The sequence below is a fragment of the Simochromis diagramma genome, unplaced genomic scaffold, assembly GCF_900408965.1.
Source record: "Simochromis diagramma unplaced genomic scaffold, fSimDia1.1 OVJJ01000481.1, whole genome shotgun sequence".
Classification (NCBI taxonomy): domain Eukaryota; kingdom Metazoa; phylum Chordata; class Actinopteri; order Cichliformes; family Cichlidae; genus Simochromis; species Simochromis diagramma.
Window position 1 is genome coordinate 1,401,465 of NW_024386898.1, and position 18,193 is coordinate 1,419,657.

The following is an 18,193-nucleotide window of genomic DNA, read 5'->3' on the forward strand; positions in this document are numbered from 1 at the left end:
ATGTGAATACAGGGTAAGATATTTTGGCCAACGTGCCTATTTGCCTTGGCTCAAAACGTCGGTGCTCCAGCGCAACCTTTGATGGTTCTGTTCTTTAGGACATCTCCAATGGGTGTGTCAACTTTAACTGTTTGCAGACAGAAATGACTCACACCGACATTCAGTAAGTAAATGCAAGTCACATATCCAGTAGTATCTTCACTAGATATTCTGTTAGTATTACTCTGGAATTTTTCAAATACTTTTACTACCATTTATTGACGACTTCTGTAATACATTTTTTTTCTAGCTGTAGTATATGTAGTAATCATTTGAAAGGTAAACCATTAAGGTGAAATCAAAGAGCCGACACAAGCCTGACGCTTAACACATCAACACACAACCTTAATTTAAAAGGGAACAAAAAATAATTTAATAAAACCCTCAAATCAATAGGATGTTACATGGTTGACTACAGGACTCCTGTTCTGCTAATGTAAAGACTAATAACACTTCTACTGTTAAAGAGAATTTTACAGAGTAGATCTGAATCATCTAAACCAACAGAGTGAAGGTGACACAGTCTGGGAGGACATAACAACCGTGTGGAATAAACACTACTCAAAATACATTTTCTCACACACTAGGTCTATGATTTAAAACCTGATTTGTTCGAAAAGTTTAAGTTCTTCATAATGTGTCTCTGAAGGCTTTATTCCACTTGGGATGCTGCTGATGCACACAGCTGCACATGGATGCTTTACACTGAAGGCTTGGACAAAAATAGAAAATTTACTTCAAATTAGCTAAAAGATATGAATAACATGAGGCAGTGGGGACACTGACAAACAGTTCTTTTTTTTCAAGAAAACACTTGATATAGACAGGTCATTTTTCCCGAAATCTTTTTCTCACACAAACTATCAAGGGGAAGTGCTCCAGCAGTCATGTGAAAGCTGCAAAAACCAACCATAAATAAACAAATGAAAAATCTCCTAAACTCTTTCTTGACACAAAAAACACTCACAGACCAAATCAATATATAAGAAACACACAGTGCCCTCCAGTGTGAGCTCCAAGGTGAAGTTGAAGACTGGTACACAAGTGTGTAGGCAGAAAAAACCCTGCACTCTGTCATAGCCTGGTGCCAGTTAACAGAGGAAACAAAAACTGTGTCTAAAAGAGGCACATCCTATTTAACAGGAGCACCACAAAAAAGGCCTCAACTTACCCTCATAGACAGTGGGTAGGAAACTTTGGCCTTCATTTATTTCTATGTACTAATATTGTTCAGACCACATCACAAAGAATTTTTGAGGAATTGTCTTTTATGATCTATTATAAAAATGCACACACACAGTCTAGCTATCTTTGTGAGGACCAAAATCTGCATTCTACTATACTTACCATCACTTGTGAGGACACACAAACGGCTCCTCACAAATTTGATGGTATTTAAAGGCATTTTGAGGCTCAAAATGTGGTTTTAGTGTCAGGGTTACAATTAGGTTATGTTTAGGTTCAGGGTTAGGCATTCATTTTTAATGGTTAGGGTAAGCAGCTAGGGAAAGCATGATGTCAATCAAGGTCCTCACTAAGATAGCTGAATGGGCTTGTGTGTGTGTGTGTGTGTGTGTGTGTGTGTGTGTGTGTGTGTGTGTGTGTGCGCGCGCGCGCGCATTTTTAAGTGCAACTCATATATTCTATAAAGACTTGCATCAATAATTTGCATATAGCAGAAGCAGAAAGACCGTCTCTCAGCAATCATTCATGTCATCAACAGCGTGTGGGCATCGCCAGTTTCCTCTTATGATAAAACCGTCTTGTAAGTTGTGCAAACACCAGAAGCAGATGTATTGTAGGAGCCTAAATTGCCTTTGAACAAACAGAAAATACTGGCTCTGTGGTAGTAAAAGAATTGGCTATAATGCCTGGAAGTCCCCTAATGTGAATAAAGGTTCTAGAAGTATAGAAAAGCAGTCAATTCAATCCAATGTTATTTATATATCACCACATCACAACAGTAGTCACCTCCAGGCACTTAAAAAAAAAAAAAAAGCATAGAGAAAGTTACTGACAACCATCAAACTCCAGGAAACTTTAAAAATATACAGCATGCTCAACTAAATCCCATCTTGTTCACTCTTAAAATGTTATCGCGTCTTATAAATGCATAATGGTCATTAAATATCTCCATTCTCTCATTTCTGTCATGTGCTTTAACTATATTGCATCTCTCTACTGCAAAGTCTATCTGCAGTTTCTCCTTGATCAAGAGATTAGATGCTGCAAGAGGCGTCAAGTGAAGAGAAATTTGAATCTGATACGCTGGTGTTGGCAAAGCTGCATAAATGATAAATGTTTGTGGGTTCTCTGTAACTACAGCACAGAAAGGTTAACTTTTTGGGGAATTAAATACATAATGGATTTTTTTTCTATAATCAAAGTCAGGATGGGTGCACTTGACTTCTCCTTACCTGGTCAATGATCGAGTCCAGGGTGCTGAGCAGCAGGAAGCCTCGTCCCCTGACCAGGTACTCGCCCAGAGCCACCATGTGACTTTCCTCCTCATCTTCCTCCCGTGCCTCCGATCTCTGGGCTACCGCACTGCAGAGCTGATGCACATCAGTCAAGAACTCCCGTGCCAGTGTGTTACTGGCCCCACTCATGTCTGAGCTACAACAGAAGACAAACACATCAAAACACTCATAAATATTTCGGATTGTAGCATTATAATACTGAAAAACTCTGGTTTCCTTCTTCACAAGCATTAGTGGACAAACAGTAAAAATACACCTTGCTATTAGTGTGTTTATAACTTAACTCGCTCAGACGAACGATAGTAAATTTCTCTCAAGTAAAAGAAAACACATGAATCACGTGAATATCTGATTTTAGCAAAAGCACTCACTTACCTCTAAAAAAAAGGACAAAAAACACTCCAAAAACAAACAAACAAATAATCCTTTTGCCATAATATGTTGAGATGGCTGTGAAGCTCTAACTAATGAGACAAAACAAGGATGTAATCACATTAGTTCAGCCTTTGTTTTGTAAAACTGCATTCCCTTTACAATCCACTGGTGACGTCAGATCTACGACACAAAACCATGGGATGAATGAAAAACCGCCAAACCCAACCCCCCTGAAACAGCCAGACTATACAAGGCATTGTATAAATGAGCAAAACAAATCAATGCTCCAATTACGCTCATTATGATCAAACATGAAACTGTTGATTCGTACTGATACCAAATCAAACAGGAAACTGTGCTTATTCTACTAAGAAAGCCATTTAGAGCGGCTCCAGGCTTGTATGTGCATGCCTGCCGCAACCACGTGCACCATAAGCTGTAAACCACACACCTCCTTCAATCACCGTTTCAGAACAATTTCTGTAACGCAGCACAACGCGAATTCAAGACACGGCCTCAGGACTGAGACATGATTAATTCCATCAGACAGATCCAATAACTCAGTGTTCACACTTGGATGTTTACATTTCACCTCTAATCCAAACCTGCGTACAATACAATAATCTACACACAGGAGGGCTTGGTTAATAAAATCTTCAACATGTACTTAATTTAAAAGAACAAAAAAAACACCCATTTCTGACACAAACCTCTGCAACACGCACAGTCCTTCTTATCTTACCAAATGTTACTGGGCCAAATAGTTTCCTTCCAGTCATCTTTTGTGTGCTGAAAGCTTGACTGCAGCTCTGCTGGCTGTATCTGCATACCATCTCACATGACTACTGACTGAATTTTCTGTTCTGCAGCACAAATTCCATTAAATTGGAATTTCAAATGGAAGCTTTCCAGATTCGCAGCAGATCAGCGTATCACATGAAAGCATGTGATGTCACATGGCGATGGGAGTGGCCCTCTGAGCTGATCAGCCTCCAGTGCCCCGTACGAGACCTCAACCATCATTCATTGTAACTGCCTTTGTATCCTCCACTACAACAGCTGAGAGGTTTTCTTTAATGCACACAGAGCCCTGCAGAGGATACGCAGAGAAGGTGCCATAAGGGAAACTTTACACACACACAAAAAAAAAAAAAAGATATTTCTCAAACTTTTTGCTGCTTTCATCTTTACAAATTAACCTTGCACGGTGATGAATTTGAAATGCAAATTTTAATTACATTTTTCCCCAACTATTTCTAATTATACTTTTCCAATCAGTAAACACCATTTCCGTAAGATATTAAGTGTAAAAAAACATGTTTATTTTTTAATTTATTGCAGTTCCAATATTGTTTCTAATTAAGGCCATGAGGTTTACACAATAAATAAATATTAAAAAACAAAAAAATAGCACTGTCGGAAAGAGGAGTGGGCTGCAGATATTCACTGCCGGCTAGACTCAGAAAAAGATAAGGTCACAAGAAGAAAGTAGATGAAGTGAACTGGCTAAAGAAAATAGAAAAGAGAGCGGCACATTTTAGAAAATCCAGCTGCAACACCTGGTTTTGTGAGCCAGGTCTAAAATTTTGCCTTTGTATAGATCTGCCTCTGCTTACAGAAGCTTTCTAACTGTCTCTGAGGACGCTTAACCTTTCCCAAGAAGCCTTCGCTACATTTGAGGTTGCCCACATTGAGCTGCTTTTATTTTCCCTTCCTTTAATTTTCAAACGCTTTCAATAACTTGTAAACACGTTGGGATTTTAACCTGAAATTCTACAGACTTCCAGAAGTCTGATGTAATAAAGCAAATTGTGCTTCACTAATAGGTGGCACCACAACCTGAAAGCATTTTTATCTCATAACTGGCTGCATGAATTTGCATGTAACTTGGCTTGCATAATGCAGTTGCAACAAATCTAAATTTTTATGAATCTCAAATTGAACCTTTGGTACATGACTAAATATATCAGCTCGTTGACTAAATTTGCTGAATTTGCCAAAAATTGTTTCACAGTTACCTAATTCAAGCCACTCAATTTGCCAAACAACCTTTGGATCTCACATTTTTCAAACACGTCTTACTGTAATTAGTAGTGTGTGTACAGCATTTTTCATTTCCCTTAATATTTGATCAAAGTTCAAAGCACAGAATAATTTTTAAAAGAAGTAGATAAATTGGTGTACAGTGTTTCAGAAAAATACTACACCACCACCCAGTGTAAGGTTTACGCCACAGTTCCCCTAAATTAAAGGTACAGTACTGGTAAAACAGTACTGACAATATCATTTTGTTATGTTTCTGGTGGTGTATTACTATTAATTACCGTTTTTAATCCTTGAATTTTCAAATTGACTGTTCAAAACAAAACAAAACAAAACAAAACAAAACAAATTTGGGATGTTTGATAGAGGTGGGAATCACCATACATCCCACGATACGATATTATTGCAATTTTTTTTAAATATTTTGCAATATTCAGATTCTGTACATAAAGGTAAACTTTATCAATATTCATTTTATCTAATATCAAAGTCTCACTCTCAGTCTCTCTCTCATTTCAGTCAGTTTTATTGTTGACAAACTTAAACGGTTTGTATTACAGTCTAGTCCAACTTAACTGAATGCAACCATCTGGTACAATTATAGCTATTCTGAACTATGCAATTTATGAAAACTATGCAGCCCGTTCAGCAACTGAAGAATTTGAAAGTAAATTAAAACAAAATATAATTTTACATTAAATAAAAAAGTTTTAAACTTAATTAAAATAAAACATGTCTTAAATTAAAATAAGTAAACTGTCATGTTTATTGCTGCCAAAAAAAAAAGTTAAACACATTTGGACAGTGAAGGAATGTCAGGATTCTTGCTCAGAAAAAGGATCAACGTGCTCTGAAGTCAGAGCATGTTCCAGTCCACAAAAACTTTTTTGTAACAAAATATCGATTTCTGCTGTCCCTGTATCGATACATTATTAGCAAACAAAATATCACGATACTACACAGTATCGATTTTTCCCCCCACCCCTAATGTTTGATTAAGACACCAAATTACATCTCTGAACAGAACATTTTCTTTTACTGGCTGAATTTTATGCTTGATTAATTTCTGAGAAATACAGTGCCCGACTCAAATTTGGGTATAAAAATGTGAATTTGCTTTATAATTTGCCTAATAAACAATGTAAATTTGAAGCTTTAAACAAGTGTTTGGCAGGTTGCTAAAATATTTCTTTTTTATGACAGTTGGTCTAACAAATTCTTGAAAAAAACTGCATGCACCATTTTCTTCCACTGTTATTAGAGATCAAAAATGCTAACAGCTCAAAATCATCACCATGATCAATGTGACAGCTCTGCAAATACACCATCAGTTTACAGCCACCATGTTTAAGAGAGTTTAGCGATAGCTCAGAAATTTCTTTGTCGTCAATATCTGATCCAATTCACCTGCTTTGTCCTGCTACCACGAGACCTTAAATCGAAATTCAGTACTTCAAAACGATTTCCATGAAAGCTTCCCACTCCAGATGTCAAATTTTAGGTTTAACCCCAGGCCAAAAACTGTGACGTTCTTCACTCAAACCCAGTTATCATTACAGTGGATGCTTTGTTCAGCTTTGTCATTTGAGTCATGCATTGGATAATATTCAAATACAGCTCCCCTCATCTATGAATAAAAACCTCAGTGTCATTGAAAGGATTCCTGTGTGGCATGCACTGTTAACAGACTGTCAGCACTGTTTATCTCCTGCATCTGTAGTTCTGGTTCTACTACAAACAACATGAGATTAGATAATTAATGCAAATTTAATGCAAAAAAAAAAAAAAAAGTGTAATGAATTTAAATCTGTCAATTAAGACTTAAGTGAGTTTTCATGGCTGCTTGTAAACAACAACCGGGACAGTGGACTCCGGGCTTATATGTTTGACACAGATTTACACAGAAAACAACAGAAGTCAGTACATCCAGAGTAGTATTACACACTTCATTACTCTATTGTCCAGTTTTCTGGATTTTTAATGGCACATTAAATCCTCTTCGGTGAGGAGGGTCTAAGCATTGCACAGATTTTTGAACAGATGCCCCGCTATCTTTAAGGCACTGTTTTTTTGTGAGGGTTGTTTTGCGCGATCGTTCTCGTTTGTATTCTCCATAGGCATTCTACTGGATCAGGTAAGATAGTATTTTTATTTTTTATCTTGTTTAGAAGCTCTGTGATTTTATCATTGTGTTCCCTTTTCAGAAGACTAGGAGTCACCTTGTCATCCAGCACCACAGGCATTCGTGGTGTCGTCTCAACAGCACTTAGTGATGTGGCCACTTCACTAACAGGAGTATTCTAGCCTGTCTAAAACATGCTGGACTCCTTCTGACTGAACAAATAATTTTTGGTAATAGTACTGAAGCGCTTCCTGAAATTCAACCTGATTCAATTTAATGTGGACAAAAAAAGCACCACATTTTAATCAGAGTACAGCATGAAGTCAATTAATCTTCTGGGATATTGATCTGATCAGTTCAGTAGTAGACAAGGTTGTTAATCAGTTTCTACTTTGGTGTTAATCAAATTAACAACAGGTGCACTAGAGGGGCAACAGTGAGACAAGCCCCAAAACAGGAATAGTTTTACACGTGGAGGACACGGACATTTTTCACTGTTTTTTCACTAGGTTTGCATTTGGCTAGGGTCAGAGTCACTACTGGTAGCACGAGGGGATACAGGGACCCTACAGAGTTGCACAGGTAGTTCAACTCCTCCAGGAAGGCGGGGACATGCGCCATTGCTAGGAGGTTTCCTGTCTCTCCCAGCACAGTCTCAAGAACATGGAGGAGATTCCAGGAAACAGACAGTTAGTCAAGGAGAGCTGGAAATTGCTGTAAAAGGTCCTTAACTAATCAGCAGGACCGATATCTGCTCCTTTGTTCAAAGAAGAACAAGATGAGCACTGCCAGAGCTACAAATGACTCACTGGGGATGGTCTGAGGGCCTGATGTCCTCTAGAGGGCCCTGTGCTCACTGCCTGTCACCGTGGAGCAGATTAGCATTTGCTGTAGAAAACCAGAATTGGCAGGTCCACCACTGGAGCCCTGTGCTTTTCACAGATGAGAACAGGTGCACGACCAGTTTGGTGGTTACCCAGTCCATATCAATATAGATATCCAGCATGATTTCTTTTTGAGATCTGATGTGTTTTTAAAAGAGCTCCTTTAATTTTTTTTTGAGCAGGGTATACCCATAGAGGGACTCCAAGAGGGACTCAGGGAACTCCAATGCACTCTAGTTTAGTAAATTAGTTTTAATAGAAGTTGAAATGTTTTCATTGACCTAAAGGAGCACCTATATATCTTAGGTTAACCACGCAGCTAGAATACATTCATTTCTTGACCATTATCAATACAGACTGTAACAACACTGTAATCTTGTCTGTCTGATCACTATCTAAGTCACAGAAATCCAGACCATCACCGATACTCCTGTGACATCTCTTTTTCATATTTAGACCGTGAACATTGTCACTGTGATTGGAGGATTAGCGGTACTATGGTCACTAATCTTCCTGTATCATTTCAGAACTTTGTAAAGGCTTACAGTCAAATTTTTCAATTCCTCTCTCAGTTCTAGTTTTGCAACAAAAAAAAAGAAACAACACTTCTACTCACGTTTGCCCAAACAATTTCAAGTAAAAGGAGTTTATTTCAAAATGCAGTCCAAGTGTTTTCCTTGAATTTCTTTTTTAAACTATATGTATACTGGATGTTGCCTCTTCAAATAATCCCGACAAACATGCTTTTTTTTTTTTTTTTTTTTTTAAAGGTTTGGCACAACTCTTTGTTCACATATAAGCATGTAGGCAGTATAGGTATTACTTTAATCTGTGATCATGCTCCTCTAACAATATTACTTATAAACGTGTAAGCGTCTGATGGTTTAAAACAAACCACAGTAACAGCACACAAGTAAAAATCTACAACCTAGTCCAATGTAAGAAGCTGTACAGCATGAGGTCTTGTTTCTACAACATCTGTTAGCCAACTGCTTCATTTTCACATAAAAAAGCTCTGTTAATTAAGCAAATTAGTGTTCAGTAATTGATCTCACGGAGCAAAACATCAAAACGCCTCAAGCTCGTCTTTACACAAGGACATTATTTTTGGTATTTTAACAATGATTTTTCAGCTGAAGGAACATGTGGATTGCAAATGCTAATGCATCCACTTAATTCTAGGCAGACTGCGTGTGTGTGTGTGTGTGTGTGTGAGAGACCGACTTACCCACACTCAACAGAATACAAACAAGAGGTACTCGAGGTTCCTAAAGTCCCACAATTTTCCTCATCAGTATGTAAATCTATGCAGTAAGGTACTCCAAACGCTAATGCACCATGATTACATAATTCCTCAAACCTCTACTATAGAGGCAGGACATAAAAGGATATAAATGTGTCATTTCTGCCGTTCTTTTGCCAAAACAGAGAAAAAGAGGACTAAAATAACTGCACTTCCTGCAAGTTTGCAGGCACTGCATCCAATCTATGACACACTGGTTCCATTGTATTATTGTAGGGCCTTTACGTTAAAATATAAAGCGCCTTGTGGTGACCGCTGTTGTGATTGGGTGCTATATTAATAAAACTGAACTGAATTTAATATATACATTAAGTTGCATGTGGCCTTGTTTATTCTCTTAAATTTGATTGTTTGATTTTGACAACATAGTTTGAGACACAACTATAGTGATTGTGTTATTAGCCTACAATAATGCTAATAAATATGTCTTTATGATTCCACTGTTGCACCAGATTTTCGAAAGCTCATTTCATGCATAGGCTTTATCCCGGCAAAGTGACACAAATGTCTTATAATGAGGTGTTAAGACACTGACAGAGTGATGAGACCTTACCAGAATTTCAGTGCATCTTTGCTGCTGTGCTTGCAGTGGTGCTGCACGTAGTGGAAGAGACAAAGGAAATTCTCCAGACTCTGAAGGCTGACCTGATAACACACAGAGACACACAAATGAGACACAAGAGTAGCAACATAAATTAAACCCAGGTTATTATGTACATGTGCTAAAACAAAGAGGACCTGAAAGCATTTTCTTTTAAAGTGACAGCTACTGTAACATTTTTAGGTTTTACAATCATTCGAAATGGTAGCAGAGTCCATTCAATAGTGATGTAAAAGCCTCCAGTGTCATTATGTGAGCGTATTGCTCCAATATAGATTTTTCAGGTCAGATAAAGTGCTGGGAGCCAGTATATTTTCTCTCTCCTCTCTAACCTCCTACTATAAAAGCACCGATTTAAAACACATTCAAAGAGAAAAATAAGTTACCAAAATTACAAGTCCTGTAGTTATAATATTTCTGATGCCATTTTGATGAAAATAACCACATTTTCTTTTAGCATCTTTCTAATATTCTAATATAATCTTTGCCCCAACTCCATAAACTTATTAGCAAAGTGAAAAATGAACACTTTGAACAAAAAGTCTGCCCTACTGGAGAGCACTATGAAAGTTCACAATTAACAATATTAGCAATAAAAGTAGTAACCTTAAAAGTACTGAGGCATCTATCAGTGTAGGGAAACAAAGACCATATAATGATGAATCTGTTTTGTCACAGTGCAGCGGTCAGAGCCTGACCGCCAAGCACAAATCTGTCATTAGAGCTGGAAGGCAACAGGAACTTTCTTACCGGTAAGACATGCCATCTGACCACTTTTAACTGCATTACTTTTCTAGGATAGTGTGTTAATACCTTGCCAACAGACGGGTGAACCACTAAGCCAGCATACTGCTGTCTCCTATGCTACACAGGAGCTAGCTTTACGCCTCCGCTAATCTGATACCGCTGACTGGATTCATTCGGGCAACACTGATCCCTGACTGATGCAGCTGCCCCGAGTGTCTGGGTCACAAAGCCAAAGAACAGACACCACATACTACATTACACAACAAGATCTACAAGCTTAGGGTGATCCCTACACTGCTTTTTGGAAGGTATGGTTATTAAATGACAATCCCCACAGCTGGTCCATTAAAAATAATATAAAGATGCATTTAAATCCTTCAAATAAAAGATAAATCACATGCATGGAATATATTGATTCAAGTAAATTTTTTAAAGTACATGTCAATATATCCTGTGGAGGTTTGGACCACAACACCTGCAGCAGCAATGTTTTCAAAAGTGGGTCCATATTTGTTTGTATAGTGCATGCACATGGCACAAGCATGAAAGTAAACATTACTGGCAAAAGCTTCCTGTTATTTCATTAAAACACTGAAGAAATTAAATTAAAATTAAATTTTAAGATTTTATGTGGAAGGAAACAGAATCAACATAGACCTGAAGGAAAAACCGCGCATTTTGGAAAGAAAAAGCAGAAAATAAGCACACTTGTTTTTGATTTGTCTTCATTTTTGTCACGAGCCCAGTATTAGCCCTTAAATCCCCCAACCCCATCAAAACAACGATAATTTGAAAAGATCTTTATCTTTGGATAAAAGATTATGTCAAGCACCTTGAACAGATTCATTGCAAAACAGTCTTTTATCATTACACAACTTACAGTACGACATGACAAAACAATAAAGCCAAGTGATGTAAAGCATCACTTTAACAAGTAAACTTGGCGACAGTTAGAGTGAAAGTGTGATTTTCTCACACGCTATGATAGAAACACAACGGGGGGAAAGTTTCACATCGGTTATTCAGGTGCTGAAGTTCTATTACACCTCAGCTTTTGACGCCAAGCATCACGTTTAGCACAAGGACTGAGGCTATTTTCTGGCATCACTGCTCTGCTACCCTACATTTAGGCGAGAAGTCAACTTCCTTCCTGTGTCATAACTGTCAAAAGGAGGTTATTTACTCTGTTAGCTTATGTATGGTATGAAACAGATTTTACACGTGTGTCATATGGTCAAAAGCATGTAGACATTTAAGGCAGGTGTCTTACACTGTGAGGTACCAGATGATGAAGGTGCAAAGTTGACCACACTCACCAGGGTCAGGGAGGGTCAGGGAGGGTGATACTTCAACACCTGAGGCAACAACCCACCTAAGCACTGATGTGATGGGTGGATGGGGGAGGGGTCACTGCACATCAGGGGGCTGGACAACATCATACAGAGCAGACGGGAAAGGGAAGAAAAGAAATGCATGGAGCATGAGAGAGACAGGAAAGGACAAGGGGGGGAAAAACATGAGAGTGGACAAGAGCGTAAAGGTGAAAGAAATAAATGCAGCAACAGATGAGAGCAAAGATAAACAGAGGAGGTGACTGGCAGGAGATCAAAGCTTCAAGCTCGCAAAAACTGTTATTAGTTTGATAAATAAGCCCTGAAGCAATGCTGGAGCTGTGCACGCCGTCTATTAAATTAATCTTCCGAAATGAGGATCTAAAATGACTGTGTTTGTCCTCGTGTTATCTTGTGTACCTGTGTTCTGGTTGTATTCCTCATATGGGAAAGGGAAACTGAATGGTTCGAGATAACATGCAATTTCCCAGCAAAGGTTTGTTTTTTCCTCCGAGGCTCTAATCCAATATTACAATGCACTCAGCACCAAGCAGCCAGCGTGATTTGATAATGGAGAGACTGCCAATAGCGATTAATGCAGCTTAGAAGGGAAATCAGCAGTTCACAAAGCTCACTGAACACATCTCTGTAAACAAAAGGAAAGTTCTGACCTTTCCTCTGCACCGACTTCTTTATTCGCTCATTTGTCATGTAGACGTGGGCAGGCTATCCAGGTCGGTTGACACTTGCCGCTACAGATTTCCATTACTATCGCTTATTTAAGGTGTTACTTTCTGTTTTATAGCTTGCGACAGTAGAATACATTAACATAATTTAACCACAGGTAACTTTGGTTATGTCGACCTTTCCTTTCATCTTCTCTCGTGTACTGCCACTGCACACATGTAAGATTAATTTGCTTAAAGTAACACACATTTAAGTAAAAATAACAGATTCAAATCAGACTTCCCTTCTCTACTACATGGGAGGTATACATGATTCCAGCTGAGACTCTGACTTTCCATAATTGCTTTGATACAGTTGCTGTGACTTGTGTCTTTATCCAATTGGTGATCATGGGAGACCTAGTCATGGGAGTGTGATGGGTGAGTCACCCATGCTTGTACAGACTTTTCCTCTCAAGCTCTGCTTGGATAATTGGGCAGTCTACAACTTGGCAGAGGCGCGGAAAGCGATGTGATCCTGTCCTCATGAGAGAGGACGTGTAGCGTTAGTTATGCAATCTTGTTTTTTTTTTTTTTAGTTTGAGATCTCAGCTGATTTAATTTGACATTTGGGTGATGAGCATCATGAGAAGCCCCTAACGTTACACATTTCCGCTATGAGTCAGAGAGCAGAATCCTTTCACACAAGATCATAAATAACATAATAAAATGCTCCCCCAACCCCGTCCAATGAGACACAGGCAAAATATCAGGTAGCCACAATTTAAAAAAAAAAGGGTAGCATGTTGGTGTTTTTGCTACTCTCAGATCTTCGCTGTCACAAACAGTGACCTTTGTTTGAGCATAGCCACTGTACAGGAAATGAAAATGTGTTACTGTCTGCTTCATTGTTTTCATTACAGGGAAATAGCACGCAAGCTGGTGTTAAGTCAAAATTACAAACCAAGCAACCTGCTCTGGCCTTTCTCTTCCCCTGTGGCCTGAGACACTGTGTTTTTTGAGGAGGAATCTGACTTAATAACAAGCCACCGGGTGGAAAAAGCTGAGGCATAGCAATGGCTGGGATCTGACTCAACCCCAAACCAGAGAGATGAATAATTCATCCATTCAGCCAGTGGTTTGGAACAGCCCCGGAGACCAGAGCGAGCAGGAGTCAGGCTGAAGCTAAAGGGCAGAACAATGAAAGCAGATGTGAAACAAGTGTATGGTCAGTCAGCAAGCCCAACAAAGCAACTTCACTAAAATTGCGATGATAAACAATGCCAACAGCAGCCTGTCAAAGTGTGATGATCACAAGACAGCATGATCAGATCCGGCATGATCTGTAGCACTTGAATTAAAATTCAGTGGTGAATCACTAAACAGTGAAGTATCGGCAAATCACTGAGGATCAAATGATTTATCTACTGTGTTGACAGATGTTAGAAATGAGTTATCCTAAAACTTCTATTGTTTATTCAGCACTGAAGGACAGAAATGGTGCACTGGAAAAAGCATTTTGTTAGAAAAACTTGTTCAACTGCTCATTAAAGTAAATCCTCCAATCACGTCATCAGCTCAGTGAATTCAGGCATGCAGACGTGGTGAAGATGAGCTGCTGGAGATTAAACTGGGCATCAGAATGGGGAAGAAGGGAGATTTCAGTTACTTTGATCACAACATGAGTGTCTGTGCTAGACATGCCCATTTAAATATTTCAGAAACTGCTGAGCTACCGAGATTTTACCACACAACCACAAAAACAGAAAATATCCAGTGAGCAGCAATTCTCTTTGCAAAAAATGCCTCGTTGATTCCCGAAGTCAGAGGAAAACTCCCAAACTGCTTTGAGCTGACAGAAAGGCAACAGCTACTCAAATAACCATTCCTTACAACTGAAGTATGCAGAAGAGCATCTCTTAATGCACAGCACATCAAATCTAGCTGCAGACGGGCTAAAACAGCAGAAGACCACACTGCCATTCCTGTCAGCTAAGAATGGGAAACTGAGGTTATAAAATCCCACAGACTCATCAAAATTTGAAAAACAGTGTCCCAGCTGATGAGTGTCGATTTCTGCTTTTGCATGGTAGTGTTAAAATTTGGCATAAACAGAGCACAAATCCATCCTGTCTTGTATCGACAGCTACATGTGGTCAGTCCATTAGTGTCAACTAGCCATCTTTTAAACACCGCAGTGTTGCTGCTGATCTTTTTCACCACAGTTTACCCATCTTCTGATGGCTGTTTCCAGAAAGATAACGTGCCATGTCACAAAGCTCAAATCACCTGAAACTGGTTTCTTCACAATAGGTTCTCTGAAGTCAAATGGCCTCCATAGTGGAACGGGAGATTTGCATCATGCATGTGCAAACCTACAGCAGCTACGTGATGCCACCACGTTGATATGGACTTAAATCTCAGCAAGTTACACGAAAAATAAAGGTAGTTCTGAAGGTAAAAAGACGTCCAATTCAGTATTAACAAGGCATAACAAATAAAGGGCCTATGAAAAAGTAAAATCAAGTTTTTAGGCGTTTCTCTAAATGTAATATTACTGTTACCGGTCTGTTTTGATGGGCTTGCAAAAAAGCTCTGGAGTGTCCTACTTCCATCAGTGACGCTGAAGATGCGTCTACATCTTGACTGAAGTCCACCTCTGCCTAATAAATTAATTCACTGGACCTCAGTGATCTGATTTATTTGTGGGATAAGTCTAAAACAAGAAAAAAGAAAAGACCTTGAAGTGGTCTCTAAATGCATTACATCTTATTGGTCCACGTGATTCTGACACATTAGGTATGACAGGACAACCTCCGAGAAGCTCCCCCACCACCCGAGGTTGGGAATTACTAACACTGAAAACATAAAGATCGAGAACTCTCCAGCATAAACTTAGTGGTTGTCATTTTTCAGTTACTCACATAAATTTCAAAATCACTAATCTAAATTATGGTAAGAAAGAACTGAACATTCGTTTCTGACTACTATGAAGATGAATGAGATACACCGATAAGAACTTACATTTCACAAATAGATACACACAGTTCAAAAATTACAAACAAATATTCTTTAGTGAATAACCTAGGGTTAAACTAAATATAGCATTGCAGATATATGCCTTTCAATAAGTTATGGCCTAGTTAAATGGCCTAGTATAGACCATTTAGTGTACTTCACCCTAAAATGAAAAGAAAACACTATAATTAATTATTTTTCCATTTTTACTGCTACAATTACATTTCCTGTACTGCTATGAGTTCAATCGTTTGCAAGACAAACAGCACAGCATAAGGTCTCAGTTAATACAATCACAGAAATAACATTGACAGCACAGCCTTTAACCAAAATATTCTAAAAATACGAGGATGGCACAGTTTTTTCCCCTCACTGTTCAGTCCTGACAAGCCAAATAACAAACACTGGGGATGAAAGTAAAGCAGCACTGCCATCTTTACTCTCCTTTTAGTATTCACCACATTTTTGCCTCATGCTTTGCTCGACAAGTTTAATCTTCTTTAGACAAGGATTCAGTGCTTTACCACAGCATGAATGAGATGCACAGAACAGAACTCGGAGAAGTAATAACAAGTGATGTGGGTGGAATGTGTGGCTGTCCTAATTTAAAAAAAAAAAAATTAATAAAAACAATTAAAACAAACATACCATTTTATCAGCTTTAAACAAAAGTATCTGCTGTCACATATTAATTGACACTGCACAGACAGTGTAATTAACACTACAGCCCATAATTTGTAAACTGCCAAAACCATAACTCACAAGATGTGTTCATCCACCGTGTAGGAAAAGACTGGTTATCCACATTTATGCAAAAAAGCTAAAGCCAAGCGGACCTTACATGAATTCAAGACCAACTGGTTCAGTTAATGGAATTTTAAGTAGTTCAGGAGTCATACAGAGCAAGCAAAGAGATCACTTAGCTGAACCCCCTTTGTGCCAAAAAGCAAGAAAAAGAGAAGTGCTACAAACACCTCACTTTGGTGTTTTGAAACATCCTGTTAGCTCATAATGAAACTTAACTATCAACAGGCAACCTGTTTTCTTGCCTGGCTCCTCGCCAGGCAGCCATTCTGCTAAATGGACTCTGCTCATCAAGATTCAGAGAGACTGGACTGAATGAAAAGTATCCTTTCGGATCCTTCGAAATATCCTCTTTGTAGCAGATCACACTAATTCAGTAGCTTTGGCTCCATTAGAATGAATGCATAGAAAAGCTTAATGTCAGTAATCCTGTTATACTGAAGCTATGATACATGCGCACGCCCTTGGTAAATACCACCAATTCAGCACAAGAAGTGGCTGTGGTTATGCCATATTGCTGTCATCTCAATGGTAATATAATGTGCAAACTAGGAGAAACTAAGTGACATGGGGCAAAAAGAGGCAGCAGTATCAATCCAAACATTCTACTCTAACCAGTTTTGATTTTTTTTTTTTAGTAACTGTCTATCTCAGCTGTCATAGGGTTTGAGATGGGGTGCACCCTGGACAGGTCACAGTCCCACTGTGAGGCTAAATCCTACAAAGAAGCAAGACATTTGTTGAGTGCATAACTCTGAGACACTAAAAGCTAACACCCACATTAAGAACGCTCAAGTTACCAGTGATAAGTATGCAAATTTCAGTGGCCACATCTAAGGTCTGACAAAGTCGTCCTTGTGGCATTTAAAATAAATAAATAATATAAATCATAGAGAAATTGTATGTCTTTTGTCTTTGCAGCTTCATAAAAATCTGTGATTACGTGGAGCATAAACAACCTCGCATTGTCTGCTTTCTCAGAAGAGAGTGACGATCGAGCCACAAGAGGAAACAGAAAGAGGAACACATCGGTCAGGGTTAGCCCACCCAGCACTTATGTTAATGACCACGGTGATTGCGCTGTGAACAAATGATGGAAATACAGGGTGTGAAATTAGTCCTGAAACACCTTAAGAAGAAAAGCAGAGAGAGGCATGAATAAAAGATGATAAAAGTGAGGAGCTGCTGCAACACCGGTATATTTCACACCTCTTTTTGTGCTCTCTTATTGATTGCAGCAGGAGAAGCTGTGTTTTCCCTCCCCTCTTCTCTAGAAGGTGTGATCACAGAAATGGATGCAGAGCAGCACAACAGAGCCTTGCTTCTGTCAACGGTTGGACATTTCCCATGATCGCTTTGTTGTGTTTACCTGTAGACTGACTGCCATGAACAGAAGATGTCACTTTGGGTGAAAAGGATGGAAAGTAGACGCTCTTGCATTGACGGGGTTGGCGGAATGAGTTGCATCTGTGTGCTGCAGGCTCAATCAGGAGGGCAAGCTACAGGATCATAACACAGGACAGGACAGCTATGCTCACCTAACCATCTCTCTACACACAGACTTGCATGGCACTTTGATCACTGGGAAGCTGACTGGTGGAGGAGCGCACACAGTTGTCCCATGAGATTCGTCACAAGTGACAAAAGTTACCAGTAATAGAAAGGCTGAGCCTGCCTGGCACACTCCAAGTGTTGCAACAACTGAGAAAAAGCCAGCGCCATTCCTCCTGCTGATATCATAATGCAGACTAATGTGATTAACAAAGCAATGAAGCATTCTA

The 18,193-nt window shown here is 39.0% G+C and overlaps 1 protein-coding gene across 1 annotated transcript in view; it reads right to left on the reverse strand.

The window, feature by feature from the left end:
• lyst (lysosomal trafficking regulator) overlaps positions 1-18,193 on the reverse strand; it is a 60,891-nt gene that overhangs the window by 39,968 nt on the left and 2,730 nt on the right. Inside the window, exons 3-4 of the mRNA XM_040034391.1 lie at positions 9,800-9,891; positions 2,457-2,655 (exon numbers count right to left, since the gene is read on the reverse strand). Coding sequence (XP_039890325.1) covers positions 2,457-2,655; positions 9,800-9,891 — 291 coding nt within the window. The remainder of the gene's footprint in view (positions 1-2,456; positions 2,656-9,799; positions 9,892-18,193) is intronic.